This window comes from Pezoporus wallicus, unplaced genomic scaffold, assembly GCF_028554395.1.
Source record: "Pezoporus wallicus isolate ANWC-B61680 ecotype Strahan unplaced genomic scaffold, APGP_CSIRO_Pwel_v1 contig_8232, whole genome shotgun sequence".
Taxonomy (NCBI): Eukaryota; Metazoa; Chordata; class Aves; order Psittaciformes; family Psittacidae; genus Pezoporus; species Pezoporus wallicus.
The window spans coordinates 1,609,552-1,624,256 of NW_026637105.1; the positions used below are offsets into that span (position 1 = coordinate 1,609,552).

The 14,705-nt window shown below is 52.7% G+C and overlaps 1 protein-coding gene across 1 annotated transcript in view; it reads right to left on the bottom strand.

Annotated features, from left to right (window-relative positions):
* GRIK3 (glutamate ionotropic receptor kainate type subunit 3) overlaps positions 1-6,166 on the bottom strand; it is a 101,194-nt gene extending 95,028 nt beyond the window's left edge. The window contains exon 1 of the mRNA XM_057403513.1: positions 5,693-6,166. Coding sequence (XP_057259496.1) covers positions 5,693-5,807 — 115 coding nt within the window. The 5' untranslated portion in view covers positions 5,808-6,166. The remainder of the gene's footprint in view (positions 1-5,692) is intronic.
* Positions 6,167-14,705: the final 8,539 nt, after the last annotated feature.

The window sequence follows — 14,705 nt, forward strand, 5'->3', positions numbered from 1 at the left end:
TCGTTTACCAGGACAGGAGAGACTCGGCTTTGCTGGAGATTGAATCACTTTTAGCGTTGTTCTGTGCCTGACAGAGTCATGAAGGCTTTACAGGAACCTGTTCATGATATCAACCTCTGTCCGATTCCATCAATAAAACCATCCAGAGACGGGGGAATTAAGTTTGAGGTGGGGGCAGCGCTGATTTGCAGCTGCTGGTGATGGAGCCAGGAGCGGCAATGCAGCACCAGCAGTCCCTGGTGCAGGGCAGGGTGACTACGTCCACACACACACAGAGGCCACGCAGGCTCCTTTCCCACTCAAATTCAGCATCCATCTACCACATCCCAGCCCTGTCCCTGTGCTGGTGCAGCCCAGCACTAAGCAGGGCTGTTTATTTTGGCTGGACTCCTGCCCTATGATGAATGAGGGTCTATTTTTTTTCTCTGGTTTGTGGTTTGATCTGAATTTCCTGTGTGGAGTTCCCAGGAGGATGCCAAGATCAAATAATTAGACTATTCTGTGATAAAGAGTTAACATTGTTATTCAGATGTATTCAGAATGAATTTACCACCAAACAATTTACACTGCTGCCCTTCTATCCCCCTGAAATTACTGGAATACGTTATCTGGCACACAGAGCATCTTGTGACCTGAAATAACTTTATCAGCCATTAAATGCTGGAGCAACGGGTGCATGGAATACACACAGAAATGCAGGAGAAGCCACAAAGGCAATAGAGCGATTTAAAAGCAGGAAAAACCAAACCAAATGAAAAAACAGGGCTTTACTTGCAGCAGTGAATGGGCAGAAAGCAGAATCCTGAAGCTACCCACCAGTGGACTTGACCCCAGGAGATGCTGGGATTCAGGCACCCATGGGAGATGCTGGTGGATTCACACCCACAGCACACAGGCTCCATCTGAGCCTGCTCCTGATGCTCAGCAGGGTGCCCAAGGGGACCCAGCTCTGTTTTCTGCGTGCTTACACCCCAACAGGGGAGCACACAGCCGGCAGTTGGGATTCCCTCAGGGAATATTCCTGGAGCCTGTGGGCTGCTCCTCTGCAGCGGTTTGCTTCGGGGATGGGAAATGTCTCAATCTCCCTTCAGTTTCTGCCTGCTCCTACCCCTTTAGGTTCCATCGCCTGTCGGCCACAGGGAGGAATTCCTCATTGCTTTGCCCTGGGCTCTGCCACTGCACCCGCACACCCAGCAGCACCCAGCAGTGCCCCTGTGGTCCAGCACATTACCATGAGGAAACAGGGTAAAAAGGCGAATCTTGGCCAGTTTTCTGGGTGAGAAACCCTGCATCCACCAAGCAGCTCTGGCCCCTTCAGACTCCCTCCAACGATGGACCCTGGCTGCAGAGCCAGGCCTGGCCATCCGGCCACCCCTTCCCAACTAACACAGCCTAAACAGGGCATCCAGCATCAGGCACTGGAGCTGCCTTCCTGAGGCTCCATCTCCTGCACCCATGCACCCGGAGCCCCGCAGCTCCCAGCCCTGTAGGCACTGCTGCCTTGTTCAACCTCAGCAAACCTGCTTTTCCCTTCGTACTGTTACAAAGAAGACTTCATTTGCAAAGTGGGGGAAGGTGGTTTCAAACTCCAGCTCCAGACAGACATAGGAAGATCCAGGAAAGCCAATCACAGAGGAGGAGAATTATTAGAATTTGTTTTCTATATATCTATATACAATAATCAATGCCATTTTTCCCTACACAGGAAAAATGTTTGTCTGTTCTGTGTTACTTGCAAATCACACAATCGATGCCCTAACCCCTTCTCTACACAAACACAGCTTAGAAAGAGGCTACAAGCAATAAAACCCCATAAATTCCTCCACGTAGGACTGTTTGTTTAAAAGCTTAACTGGAGCCTCATCCTGCCGCCAGTGACTTCAGTGGCAGGAGAATGGGACCTTCAAGGTGCTCGAGGTATAATTATTGCCACAAATCTCAGTGGGAATGTAACCCTAGTTAAAAGGGTTTGCAGAACAAAAGCAAAGGCCCCCGAGGGGAAGGCGAGTCCTTTGAAAAGGCAGACAGCAGAATGAAACCCCTCCCGGGCTCAGCACGATCCTCCTGCAGGGGAAGGACAGGAGGGGGACAGACAGGGTTTGGGGGTGACCCAAGTGCTGGGGACCCTGCCTGTCACCAGAGGGGTGGCGGAGGCAATGGCAGGCCACGGGGAGCATCGTCAGCGGGGCTGTGAGGTTTTGGTGTCACCTCCTGAGCAGCACTGGAGCACAAACCCACCCGCTAATCACCAAATGCAAGTGCTGCAATCGGATTGACGGCTCCCGCGGGCTGGGCTGGGCTTTACAATGACTTATTAATCTCAAACTGTTGGCACCCGTTCGAGCTGCACAGGCTAACGCATCATCCATCAAAATAATCACTCTGAGGAATCTTGGGTGATGCTCCAGCCGAGCGCGGTGCTTGGAATCGGGCTGCCCTGGAATGCCGGTCCTGCGGGCCCCACTGGAGCCAGTCATCCCGCAATGCTTTGGTAGGGCTGGTGCCATCAGGCTGGACAAAATGGCATCAAGCTCTCATCTGTCACTTTGAAGGGGTGCTACTACTGCTTTTTAACCTAAGAGCAGGGTTAGAGGAATAGGCTTGATAGCTTGATCACCTGCATGCACTGCTCTTACTTATATGAGGGGCATGATATTGCAACCACTCTGCAGCTGCTCGGTGCAGCACTTAATAACAGGTACAGTCTCGCTGATCTCCTCTGCAGTGAGGGCTGGCAGGCTCACAACCTGCCTCCCTCACAGCGGTGTAAGCACGGAGCAACTCTACTCACACCGCTCCAGCCGTCTGTCTGCCTACCAGGGTACCTCGGAGCTGAACTGAGCATTGGGGTGTGCTGCAGATCTGAACGGGGTTTTCTGGTATAGCTATTGAAGAGATTCCATAAGAATTGACCATAGAATAAGCTTCAGACACAAACTCCTGCTTCCTAAAAAATCCATCTATGAGATTTTCCTTGTAGGTTTATACATATAGATTGTGTTTAGATGCGTGGATTAACTATTTATATTTTACTGTGAGAGAAAGACTGCTTTGAGCCTTTCCTTCCCTTTCTCAGGTGCCTCTCCCTGTATTTAACACAGGAAAACGAGAGAGCTTTGATAAGTCCACCTGTTTTCTTTCTGGTTTGATTTTCAGTCCTAAACCAATACTTACTCAAGTGTTCTCTACTTCTTGGCATAACCTAATGTTAAAAGAATGACTTGAAAGCCAGGGCAGCTTTGCACAAATTAAAGCTGCAATTTTCCAGTGGGCTGAGAAAGAGGTCAGAATTATGCCAGCTTGAAGTGAGAGCGAAGGTAAGCACGGATCTCCCTGCAGCCCCTTCAGAGCCTTTCGCTGATCTTTAAGTTTCTTATTTTACTGATGAAGAGGAAGGCTAAAAGTGGTGCTGAATGTTGGGGCAGCTCCCGGGGTTTCAATAGCACGAAGCCGAAGCCGCTCCTGCATTACGGCGGCGCTGGCAGAGGCGATGCACAGCGGAGCTCCCGCGGTGGCAGCCCTGCCTCTGCCCCTGCCCCTGCCTCTGCCTGCGTGCACCAGCCCCTGCCCTGCTCCTGCGGGGGGCTCTGAGCTGAGCCGGGGAGCGCTGGGTGAAGGGAGCAGAGCTGCAGCAAAGCCAAGGGGCTCGGAGGGGCTGGCGGCGGTTCCCGCACTGAAAGCAGCTCTCTTTGTGCGATTGCTTTAAGCCGCGTCTAGAAAACCCGTTTTCTGGACTACTGAGGCAGCTGCACTTGAGACTAACCATCCCCATAGAGACACAGGGATACTCCTGGGCCTCAGCATCCCCCCGTGGCCACACTGGTACCCACTGGGGTCTCGGCACCCACCCGCACTAGCGGCTTCAGCCCGTTCCCCTGCCAGCATCAGCTTGTGCAGCAGCAGCCCCAGCCCCTCGCACGCTTCCTCCGGAGCATCAGCCTGGCAGCACGCCGGCTCTGGCCACCAGAATCAGGCCTGCTGCTGCCAAGCTGAAAGCAGTGCAAGCTGCAAGCCCGGCACCCCAGCTGTGACCGAGCACCCTGGTCTCAAAGGGGATCTGTGCCCTGGGACCCACTGGGAAGAGAAACACTGCGAGGGTCTCCATGGGGGCAGGCTGGCGATGTTAGACTGGGGGGCTCCGCCGCAGCACAATTGGATGCCTCCTCCCTGCTCGTGCGCTGGCACAGGCAGAGCCTGGTGTGCCAGCAATGGGAGCTTTCCTGGGAGTGGGTTTCTGTCACACAAACCATTTCCAGCTGTTCCAGGCTGCGGCTGAGCTGAGCAAGCAGCCTGTCTCTCATAAAAGTTGAGCAGCACCAGGGTCCAGGCCCCAGAGGAAGGTCCATCAGCCTTTCCCATCGGCGTTCCTGGCACTGCCACATGCACAGGACCTGCCTGGAGCATCTCTTTCACACCAGTCCAGGTGTTCACCGCACATGAATCAAACCCTTGCCCATGAGACTTTCTGAGCCACGCAGTCACTCAAAACCATTCTGGAGGTGACAGTGTTTCACTTCAGAAAGCGGCTGTCCCCCAGGACTAGCATTTGGCTGTTACTGGTTTTCACATTGCTGCTGTGCAGTTGCACTGGGATAAATAAGACCCATTTTTTTCCACTTTAAAATATTCACAAATCTATTCAGTTTGCACTAGTTTCTCTGGGTTAGAATTTGGTCCCTAAAAAGACAGCTAACCCTGTCCTTGTCATTTTCCCTGGGCAGACAACAAATCCCTGGGAATGCGTACCGATGGCAAAGGACATGGGATGTAACAGGAAATCAGTGCCGTTCCTTACATGACACGCTGAAAACAAGAATCCCGTTTAATTAGGAAAAAGGCTGATCGAGGGCTCCTTCCCGAGCTGTTCTCTGTGCAATTACTTTATGTAACATTATTAAAGATTAATTTTCCCCAGAACCTCAGCAGTTTAATGAAACACGCCTGGCCCTCAGCAGCCGCTGCGGCACAGGCAGCCCGCCTCCATCCTCCGGGCCCCCCCAAGCTATCAGGTCCCTGTGCTGGGCACATCTGGCCCTGGGTCAGAACACCTCTGCACTGCATCCCTATTGCAGCAAGCACAACACCTCTCCTTGCAGTGGCACAGCACCCCTCCTTGTGCTGGCATAGCACCTCTCCTTGCACAGGGCATTGCAGCCTTCCTCCTCAGGCTCAACATTCCCCCACTCTGGGGCTCAGCATCCCCCTGCTCCAGGGACTCAATATCCCCTTTCTTCGGGGCACACCATCTCCTTTCTCCAGAGCTCAGCATTCGCTCTATCTGGGGCTCAGCATCTCCCTTCTCCAGGGCTAAGCACTCCCCCACTCCAGGGGCTCAGCATCCCCCTTCTCCAGGGGCTCAGCGTCCTCCTGCTTCAGGGACTAAGAATCACCCCGCTCTGGGGGCTCAGCATCACCCATTTCCAGGGGCTCAGCACACACCCTCTCCGGGGGAGAGCATCCCCCTTCTCCAGGCGCACAGCATCGCCCCTCTCCGGGTTCATCATCCCCTCCCTCTTCGCGCGGTGCCCAGCACACCCCGGTCACTCCGTGCCCCGGTGGATGCTCGCACTGGGCTCCTGCATCCCCGTGCCCGGGACGCGGCCCCTCGCCTCTCCGCGCCCGCAGGCAGCGCATCCCCCTCCGCGTCCCTGAGCCCTGAACTTCGCCCCGACGCGGGGAGAGGCGGCCTTACCTATCCGGATGACATGCGGCATCCCGTGCGAGCCCTGGCCACAGAGGCCGCCGACCAGGAGCGCTGCCCAGTATTCCCAGAGCACGCCGCGGAGAACCGGCCAGAGATGGGGCATCGTTGGGGAGGGCGCCGGCCGGCGCGGCCCTACGGCCCCAGGGGCAGCGGGGGAGCGGGCGGCTGCTGCCCGGGGCTCAGGCGGAGCGACCGGTCGGCGCCGAGCCCGGACCGCTCATGGCACATCTTAGTGCGGCCGCGACGGCCCGTCCCGCGGCAGCCGCTCCGAGCCGAGCCTCTCCGTTCCGTGCCGTTCCGTTCCCTTCCACTCCAAGCCAAGCCGAGCCGTGCCGGTGCCGGTGCCGGTCGGGCGGCACCTGCGGAGCCGGGGCTGCCGGTGCGCTCGAGGAGCGGCTCTGTCCCCTCCTACCACTGATGCGCGCGGCTCTCGCAAAGCCCCGGAGTGGAGCGTGCACACACACACACACACTGACACGCACCGACACACACCGACACGCACCGACACACACTGACACGCACCGACACGCACCCCGGTACCGACGCACCGGTGCCCGCCCGCTCCCCCGGAGAGAGGGCAGGAGGCGGCCGGGCCCCGCGGGGTGGGGGGACACCGGGGGAACGGCAGCTCCGGGGTCCCTCTGCCCCCTGTCCCGCGGATCCCTGGGTGTCCGCTGTCCCCTACGGCCCCCGTGGTTGATGCCGGGCGAGGCGGGGCAGCATCGCTGGGGCCGGGCCCGGCTGTTCTGGGTAGCGGGGCCGCTGGAGCAGAGAGCGGGCGGCCAGGCTGGGCTCGGCAGCCGGGAGTTTAATGACCTCGGTGACAGAGACAAAGGGCTGCACGAGCGGCAGATAAGTTGGCTGCTTTGTCAACCCGCTGGGCTAGGCTGGGGCCAATTTATTTTTCCTCATTTAAATAATTTGACCGATTCCATCATTTCCAGTCTCCCCTCTTTGCCAGCTGTCTGCTGGGCGCATCGCCCGCGACATCTGAGGAGCACATCTTTAATTTTCTTACAAACATGCTTTACTCCCTATCTGTTCATCTTTCCAGTTCTTCCTGTCCATTGCTTTCCCAGCAGTGAGGGGCAGCGTGGGCAGCGCTGGGCGGTGACAGAAGCCAGTGGCCTCCTGCGTGACCCATCCCAGCCCCGTTAACCTGAGTGTATGAACAGGAGGAAGGGATGTGCAAATCATTCTAAAACTCAAACAGGAAGGCAGATTGAGACAAGCTCTTAGGCAGAAGCTCTTCCCTGTGAGGGTGCTGAGGCGCTGGCACAGGGTGCCCAGAGAAGCTGTGGCTGCCCCATCCCTGGCAGTGCTCAAGGCCAGGTTGGACACAGGGGCTTGGAGCAAGCTGCTCCAGTGGAAGGGGTCCCTGCCCGTGGCAGCGGTTGGAACTGATGGGCTTTAAGCTCCCTTTCAACCCAAACCAGGTTGGGATTCTATGATTCTATAGAAAGTTCCTGGGTGCTTCATTTGGGGTAATGGGGAGGTGCCCCTGAACATGAGCTGGGCTCCCAGCATTGTGTCATGCCAGAGGAGGCTTTTTCTTCCTCCTAAGAGTCAAGACAAAGAGGCAAAGGCATTACCCAGCATCTTCAAAGTTTGGTCTCTGAGGAGATCTTTGTTCCTGTTTATTGTGAACAGGCTGAGGCTCCAGCAGCAAATCTTACCAGTGTCAAAGGCAGTTACAGAAACAGGTGTTTCATGTTAAGGGGTGTTTTCATCCCTCCTGACATCAAAAAGGTCAAGATTTAGCAAAAGGCCATAGAAGAAGTGCTCATTCTAACGGCTTGAATGAAGGCTAGCCAGTTCGGTGAACTTCTCATAGAATTAAATGTCCCAACTTGATGAATCTTTGCACCTGACAATAAAAAAAGGAAGGCCCACAAAGCTCATGGGGGAGGAGAGAGAGAGATTCTGTTTGTGACTGTTCTTTACTCCTTACAGATTGAACATATAAGGAAGAGGCTTCATTTTCAGTTACTGGGGACAAGAGGTTCAGATTTGTGGGCTGTTTAAATTAAGATGTAGCTGGGGTGATATATTCTGTTGGTCTATTAGTGTCAAGATGCTGCCTCTTGACTTTTTGCTGGCACCAGGCACTAATAAGGCTCTAACCTTGGCCTCAGCCTCTGGATCCCACTGCAGTACCAGCACATGTAGTTTATTTCTTATTTGATTAGTATCTGATGGGTGTATGGAGGTCAGGAATGGGCCCTGTTGTGTATGTAGGTCAGAGAAGGCAGCCTGTGCAGTTCAGAAAGGCAGCAAAGGAGTAATCAGCTATCAGCAGTGAGGCAGCAGAGTGAGCTGCGCACACCGGGACTCCGGGAAGAGCTGTGCTCTGTGGCTGCACATCTCCTTGCTCAGCCTCTGCATGGCTTTTCCTTCCCAAAGCAACCAGAGCACCTGGAGCCCATCGTATCTGCTTCCCTTCCTCATGCTCCTGAGTTCCCATGCTGTCCTCCAGTCCCATCCCTCACACGCGGCTCAGGGGTACTCCACTCTCCGGCAGCATCCTTCTACTGTCTAAGGGGATCCTGTTCCTTAAAAAAGAGGCTTTCTTTCAAGCTACTCTCAGGTGTTGCCCTGTGGTTACCTTAGGTTATTTTCCTCCCCCAGAGCAATGACCTTTACCCATTAGGACAAGCTCTGCATTAGCTGTGGCCCATCAGGGTTGTTAGCGCATCATTATAGCAAGGGTAAAAGGTGCCAGGGAAACAACCAGGGCGCAGTTGCAGGGTTAGCAGAGCACCAGGCAGGACCGGAGCTCCAACTCCATCCTTCTTCTATGGGTAAGTGCTCTGAGTGGGCTGTTATGCTGGAATTTCCTTGGGGAGGGGTGAATTTGTACTGGAGCAAGTTAGGGTTATGCTAAAGAATCTGTGTTTGTTGCTTGGCTGAAGAACAACTGCAGGTAGCAGAAAGGCTTTGGTGTTCTTCTACAGTTCGGTACAGTGATGCTAAAAATACAAGAGGGTTGCCCAGTTCACAACTGCTGTGAAATAGCTTTAATGTGGTAATTCATCCTTTCATAGGATATCAATGAGCGCGGCTACTCTGCTGTGTTTGGGACTTATGAAGGTGGTGTGCCATCCAGAAGTCATTTGGCTGCTCCTGGTTTGTTGTGAGGGTATTTGGATGGGTTGGATTTTCAGGCTGTGTTTTTTTCCAGTGGCTACGTGTGGTATTTAGAGCCCTGTTTATTAGGCAGGCCTCTGATAATTGTGTACGTTTTATAGGGTTTTATAAGCATAAAAATCTCTGTTCTCTTGCCTGCTAATAAAGCTGTAGATTTATGGGTGCTCTAAACGCTGTAGATATTAGACTTTTCTTCTTGAGTATGTAAGGGAAATGCTTGTGGAAGTGGGGAAAAGGGTTGACGTTATTAATATCTGGGGGAAAAGTGCTGATTGATGAAGGACGGTGTCAAGCGAGATTCATGCTTCAGCGCAGCAGCAGAAGCACGAACCTTGCAGAAAGAGGCACGAGCGTTTCTGTAGCGATGGCATTTTTCCATCCTAATGAAGAAAAAGAGGCTTCTCCTTATTTTTTTTAATGGCATCTAAACCGGTTCGTTGGAATTAGCTACATCCACGCGCGTTTTGTTTGGATTTATACGCATCAGGTGTAACATAACTACAATCGAGGTGAGTTATGAGGCCCAGCGCTCACATTACCGGGATTCATGTGCTGGAGTTGTCTCCTAAAATACCAGAGAGTAAATATACGGGGCTGGCAAATGCAGATTTCTGGGCCTTGAGTGCCCTCTACTGAAACAGGCCCAGCTAGCCCTTCGCTTTGCCACCCAGATTGATGGCTTGCTGAACGCAGCTGAGCCTCTGCTTCACACCAGCACCATTCGGAAGGATCCCTCCTTTCTTTCCACCCCTGTCTCACCGTGCGCTTGTTTCCTCTCCTTGCTCATCTTTGAACGCTCTGGTTTGAATTCTGACTCCTCCTGCAGCTCTGCATATGTCGCAGTAGGTTTTTCCTCAGTGTAAATGGCAAATACAGTAAGGTTTCCTTCTGAAATGCTCATACAAGAGCACTGGGGGTGGTGTTAGGATGGGTTGGGAGAAGCTGGCTTTATCCCAAAGAGTTTGGGTCTGTTCAATGCCTTGTTATAGGGCTGGTATTAACTCCTTGCACGCAGCCAGGGTTGCTGATGTGATGGTGCTACCTATGGTATGTGCTGTACCTATAACCAGGGATGTGACGGTGCTACTTGTGCTCTAGGAGCTCTTGCAAAAGCAAACAGCCAGAAACCACATGTCCTCCCATGGACTCATTGCAATTTTATGTCACATTTTGCTTGTTGTGAGGGGGGAAAGGAGGAAAAACTTGCACTTCCTACTCAGCATTTCCTCTGTAATGGGAAAAGCGTTGTGTTTCCTCATGCTTCACCTGCAGCCAGAGCAGGGGCTTCTCTTGCCACGGTGATGCTCAGCCCTTGGAGGTGATGGAAGCCTCTCTGCCACATGGTTGGACCTGTTTCTGGATACAGGATTTGGATGTCTGGAGAGTTCCCATTTGTTGATTTTCAGCCGTTTTCTTCTCTCTGAAGGGTTTTATGCAAGGCAATGTGTGTTGTGGTGTGGTCCGCTCCGAAAGCTCACGTAGCATCGGGGCTCAGGGGGAGCGTGCTTGTTCTGCAATTTGTGTTACAGAGGAACACTCCTAGAAGAATTGTTGCTGCACTACACTGCATATATTTGTGTTGGAACATACTGTGGTGTAATAGCTGGTTTGAAATGTATCCAGTTCTCCTGAATATGTTATTGTGAAAGTCAAGCAAATGCACTGGGGGAATGCGAGCTCCTGTCAAAGCCGAGTGCAGAAATGCTCTGCAGAAGCTGTGAAGGCGAGAAGGGAGCTGGTACCAACTGCTGCACCCATGTGCTTGTACAGGGACGTTCACAGGCAGCAGCACCATGGGAAAACTCTGATCAGAGCCCGGTGCATGGCCCATGTGTCTGAACAGATCAAAAGGCTGCTTCCTTCCCCTGTGCAGCCCCCTCCTTGCAGTGAGAGGCTGGGACCTTTCAGGTCTCTGCTGGCAAAGCTGGCCATGGTGGGCAGGAGGCTTGTCCCAAGGCTGGCAGGAGATGGGAACTGGCTCTTCCTTCCCCCAGGTGGTACTTGCATCACTGGTTTCCTCCACCATCCCCTTTCCAGACCTTGGGGGACGAGACAAGGGCTGTGCCAGTGCTGGGAGAGGCAGAACATAGCTCCTTATAGAATCAGTGGTGATTAGGGAAGTTTCCCAGACTTTCCTGCCTGGAGCTGGTTTAACTAAGGGTGATGGAGGCTTTGAATGAGAAAATAACAGGATTTCCCCCTTTGTGCTGTAACTGATTAAAACTAATCACAGTTTGCCTTGTCTGAGGGTCCCTCCCGGCTCACAGCGGGCTCAGCAGGACTCCAGCAGCAGCACCCTACCCCTGTCACAGGGGATACCTGTCCCTTGGGGGTCTGGTTGCTTTTACCCATGGGGGAGCAGTCCTATGTGGTACCCCCAGGTGGTGGGAGGTGGCTCAGCCACCCTGTCTGTAGCACTCGATGCTGGGGTGGCCGCATCTGTGCCAGCTCTCGCATCAAACCCTGCGCAGCAGGACCCTCGCTGAGCATCTCTCTGGCAGGGGCTCCTTTGATCAGCCCCTTCTTTTGAAGTGATCTTGGTTTTGAACCTGGAGATGGGCTGGTACTTACCAGGCTGTGCGCTTCCCAGCATCCACAGAAGCAGACTCACCCAAGGCAGCAGGAATGTGGGAGAACATTAGGAACCGGTCATCCTCTTTGGGTGGGATGCGGTGCTGGTAAGCAGGGTTGGAGCTGACTCGGTGCCCAGAGGTTGAAGCATCCCTCTGGGTGTGCGGAACAGAGGCACTCAATGCCCCGGCTGCTCACAGCTTGCGCAGCACTGGGTGAATTGGTACAATTGTAGCATGTCATACAGGCTGAAAAGGGCAACGGGGAACAAATGAGCAAGTAAGACCAGTTAAAATTATTATCTTTATCCCACCACGTGTTCATCCCTGGCAGGAGAAGCTGTTTTGGCCAGTCAGCCCCATCGAATGCTCCTTCTGCAACACAGGCTTTTGAACTAGGCCAAGTGGGAACACAGGTTTGTGTCAGACAGCCCTTGCGTGTAGTTTCCATCCTCTTTCTGCAGGAAATAGAGGTGCTTTTTTCACGTTAAAAAAGCCCCAGTATTATCTTTAGGATTGGTGGGAGAAGCCATTTGCAACTGATGGGTGTAAATTATGCCTGCTTAGTCAGACAAGAAAATTAGAGCCTGCAGAATTAGGCTCTGCTTGCAATTATCTTTAACACGGAACCAGTTTACGACAGAACTTGGTACGCTCCTTGGCTTTCAGACCCGTTCTCATGGGACCCATTTCCAACCTGTCAGCTTCAGAGTGTGGCCCGTTGTATGCAACCCTTAGGAAGGGGCTCTCTCTTCTCCTCCTATCCAGGCACCAACTGGTTGAGCAGAAGGTTGGTCACCCGCCAGCTCCTGGGTGCGCGGGGCACTTTCCTACCCACATGTCTAATTACCCATGCAACGATTTGGCACGAGTTGTTAATACCTTTTCTCTTTTTCCTCTCTGCATGCAAAGGGCAAGGAAAGAGCACGTTCTTCCAAAGGCCTGTTAAAATCGGACTTCAGTGGAATTATGCTGGGAATTAATTTAGGCAGCTGCAGCCGGTTCTCTTCCCAATCCCCGGTGAACTTGACCTGTTTCCAATTCACTGCGAATATCTCGGCTGTTCCAGCACGTTCAGGGAAGGTTTTAATGTTGGGTGAATGGGAAAACTGAGGCTGGATCTGCTCAGAATAAAGCAAGGCACAATCAGGCATTGCTTGCCAGTGGCAGACCTGATGTACCCGGGATAAGGAGGCTCCTTGGGAAGCAAACGGCTTTCCCATAGCAGGCACTGACCACGCTGAGGTGTGTTAACTACGTGGAGGCAAACAATACCTGCCTGTGTGTGGGGAGGAAATGTCCTGGTCTGGAGCTCCTGTGTGATCTTGGCTTTGGGAAGGGGTGCATGAGGGCAGAGGGGTGGGAGAAGGAAGGAGGAGATGCCACCTCCTGCTGCAAGGAGACTTGGGGGTCTGGTACCTGCACGTCTGAACTCTGCATTGTTACTTGAACCCCCCCATTTCCATACAATTTCAGCTTAAACCCCTGGCTTTGCAGTGTTTGCAGAACACACTTTCCCCACTGTCTGCATGGATAATGAATTAGGGATTCATGAGAGCAGAGAGGGAAAACCTCTCCATCAGCTGCTGCCGCCAGCACTTGCCTCCTGCCTTGGACCATGAGATGTGGGGTGAACCTGCCTGTGCCCAGCTCTGCAGCATGGATTTCCACTGTGCCTGTTCTAAGCTGATGTGAGGCTCCTTTTCAAGCCAGTGCTAACCCAGGCTGTTACACCAGTCAAACACTTGTTATTCATGGCTGTTGGTGCCTGGACACGGGGTTAGTTTTGGCACTTTTCAGCTTAGCAAGCAATGAATGGCTTCATGTTTTATCCTGCTGGAAGGGGGCTGTGCAGCATGTTGTATTTGTGGCTTGGAAGGGGAGTGTGGGAGGCTTCCCTATTCACAGGAAGAGGGAAATGCTGGTTTTCATTATCTTTCAATAAAATCTGATGTTTATTTGGTGGTTTAAAGGTGTTAGGAAAACGGAGAAAATGAGTTGAAAGGCAGAAAACAAAATAGGCTTTGAAATAGGACTTTGTAAGCTGCTCTCTGCTGTTCTCGGTACTGCCATGTCCCTCACTGGTGACCGTGGTGATGGATGTGATAGTGGGGTGGCTCTGCTGGCTGGCAGGAGGCACCACCTTTCTCTCCAGCAGTGGCTGGTGCCCCTGCCATAGAGGAGAAGTTGGAAGCTGATGTGCCTCAGGCTGTGCTGAGTGTGTCCCTTTGGAAGTCACTGTCAGAGGTTTTCTTTGGCCATTCAGCAGATGCAGGGGTTGAAGCTCACGCAGGGGTTCCAGGTGAGCATTCAAACCTGGGATTCTGTTATTGATCCTGTAGAATGCATCTCCTCTATTCACTGATAACTGCTGGGTGCATCCTGCTTGGCACAGCGCAGAGGGACTCGCCTGCAGCATCTTGTGGGTGACCACTTGATGCTTTGGGTCTTACCCCCTGTTCAGCCAAGAGGGCTCCAAATGCAGATGGGGAAGAAGGAAGCCACAATCCCACTGTGAATTTTTGGTCATCTTCATGCTGGGGATGCTCCTCTGCCCTGAGCGCAGCACAGCCAGGGAGCTGCCTTGTACAGCACTTACTTTGTACTCATAGCTCTGAATTTGAACCTGAAACACATCGGTTAAGTATCTTCACTGCTATTTGTGTGCATCATTTCTGTTTGCCGATGAGGTGGAAGGATGATGTTTTTAAGCAGGTCTTAGTACAAGTAAAACAGAGCTGATGGCAGCCTTCTTCTAAACGACACATGCAAAATCCTCACTAGATTGTATCTGTGCTCTCTGTGGCCTTCCACTTTGCGGTGGGAACGTGACTTGCATGTTGAAACCCGCTGGGAAAAATCCCTGGGAAAACTGAGGATCTTTTCTCTATAGTTTTCTTCCCATAATTTCCTTTGCTTTTTTCCCATGTGAAGGAAAACCCAGGGCTGTGTTCAGTCAATGTTTAATGTCTAAAGTGTCTTCCTATAGAGCATATAGGAGTCTCCCAGCTGTAGTGATGCCTTTGTCCCAAGATGTGGGACCTGACTGCATGCCGAACCCTGTGAGTTTTAATAAATGAAGGCCAAAAGTTGCATTAAATCAATCAGTCTGGCATACCTAAGGTACCAGGGAAGTCAGGCCCTTTGATTGGAACTGAATATATATCTCTCCTAGAAAGCAATCACAAAATCTCCTATAATAATTCCATATATTCAGTGAGATACAGCCTGAAAGTGGGCAAGAGTGAAACATTCCAGCTCTGCCCTCCCGGTGCCTGCTGGGC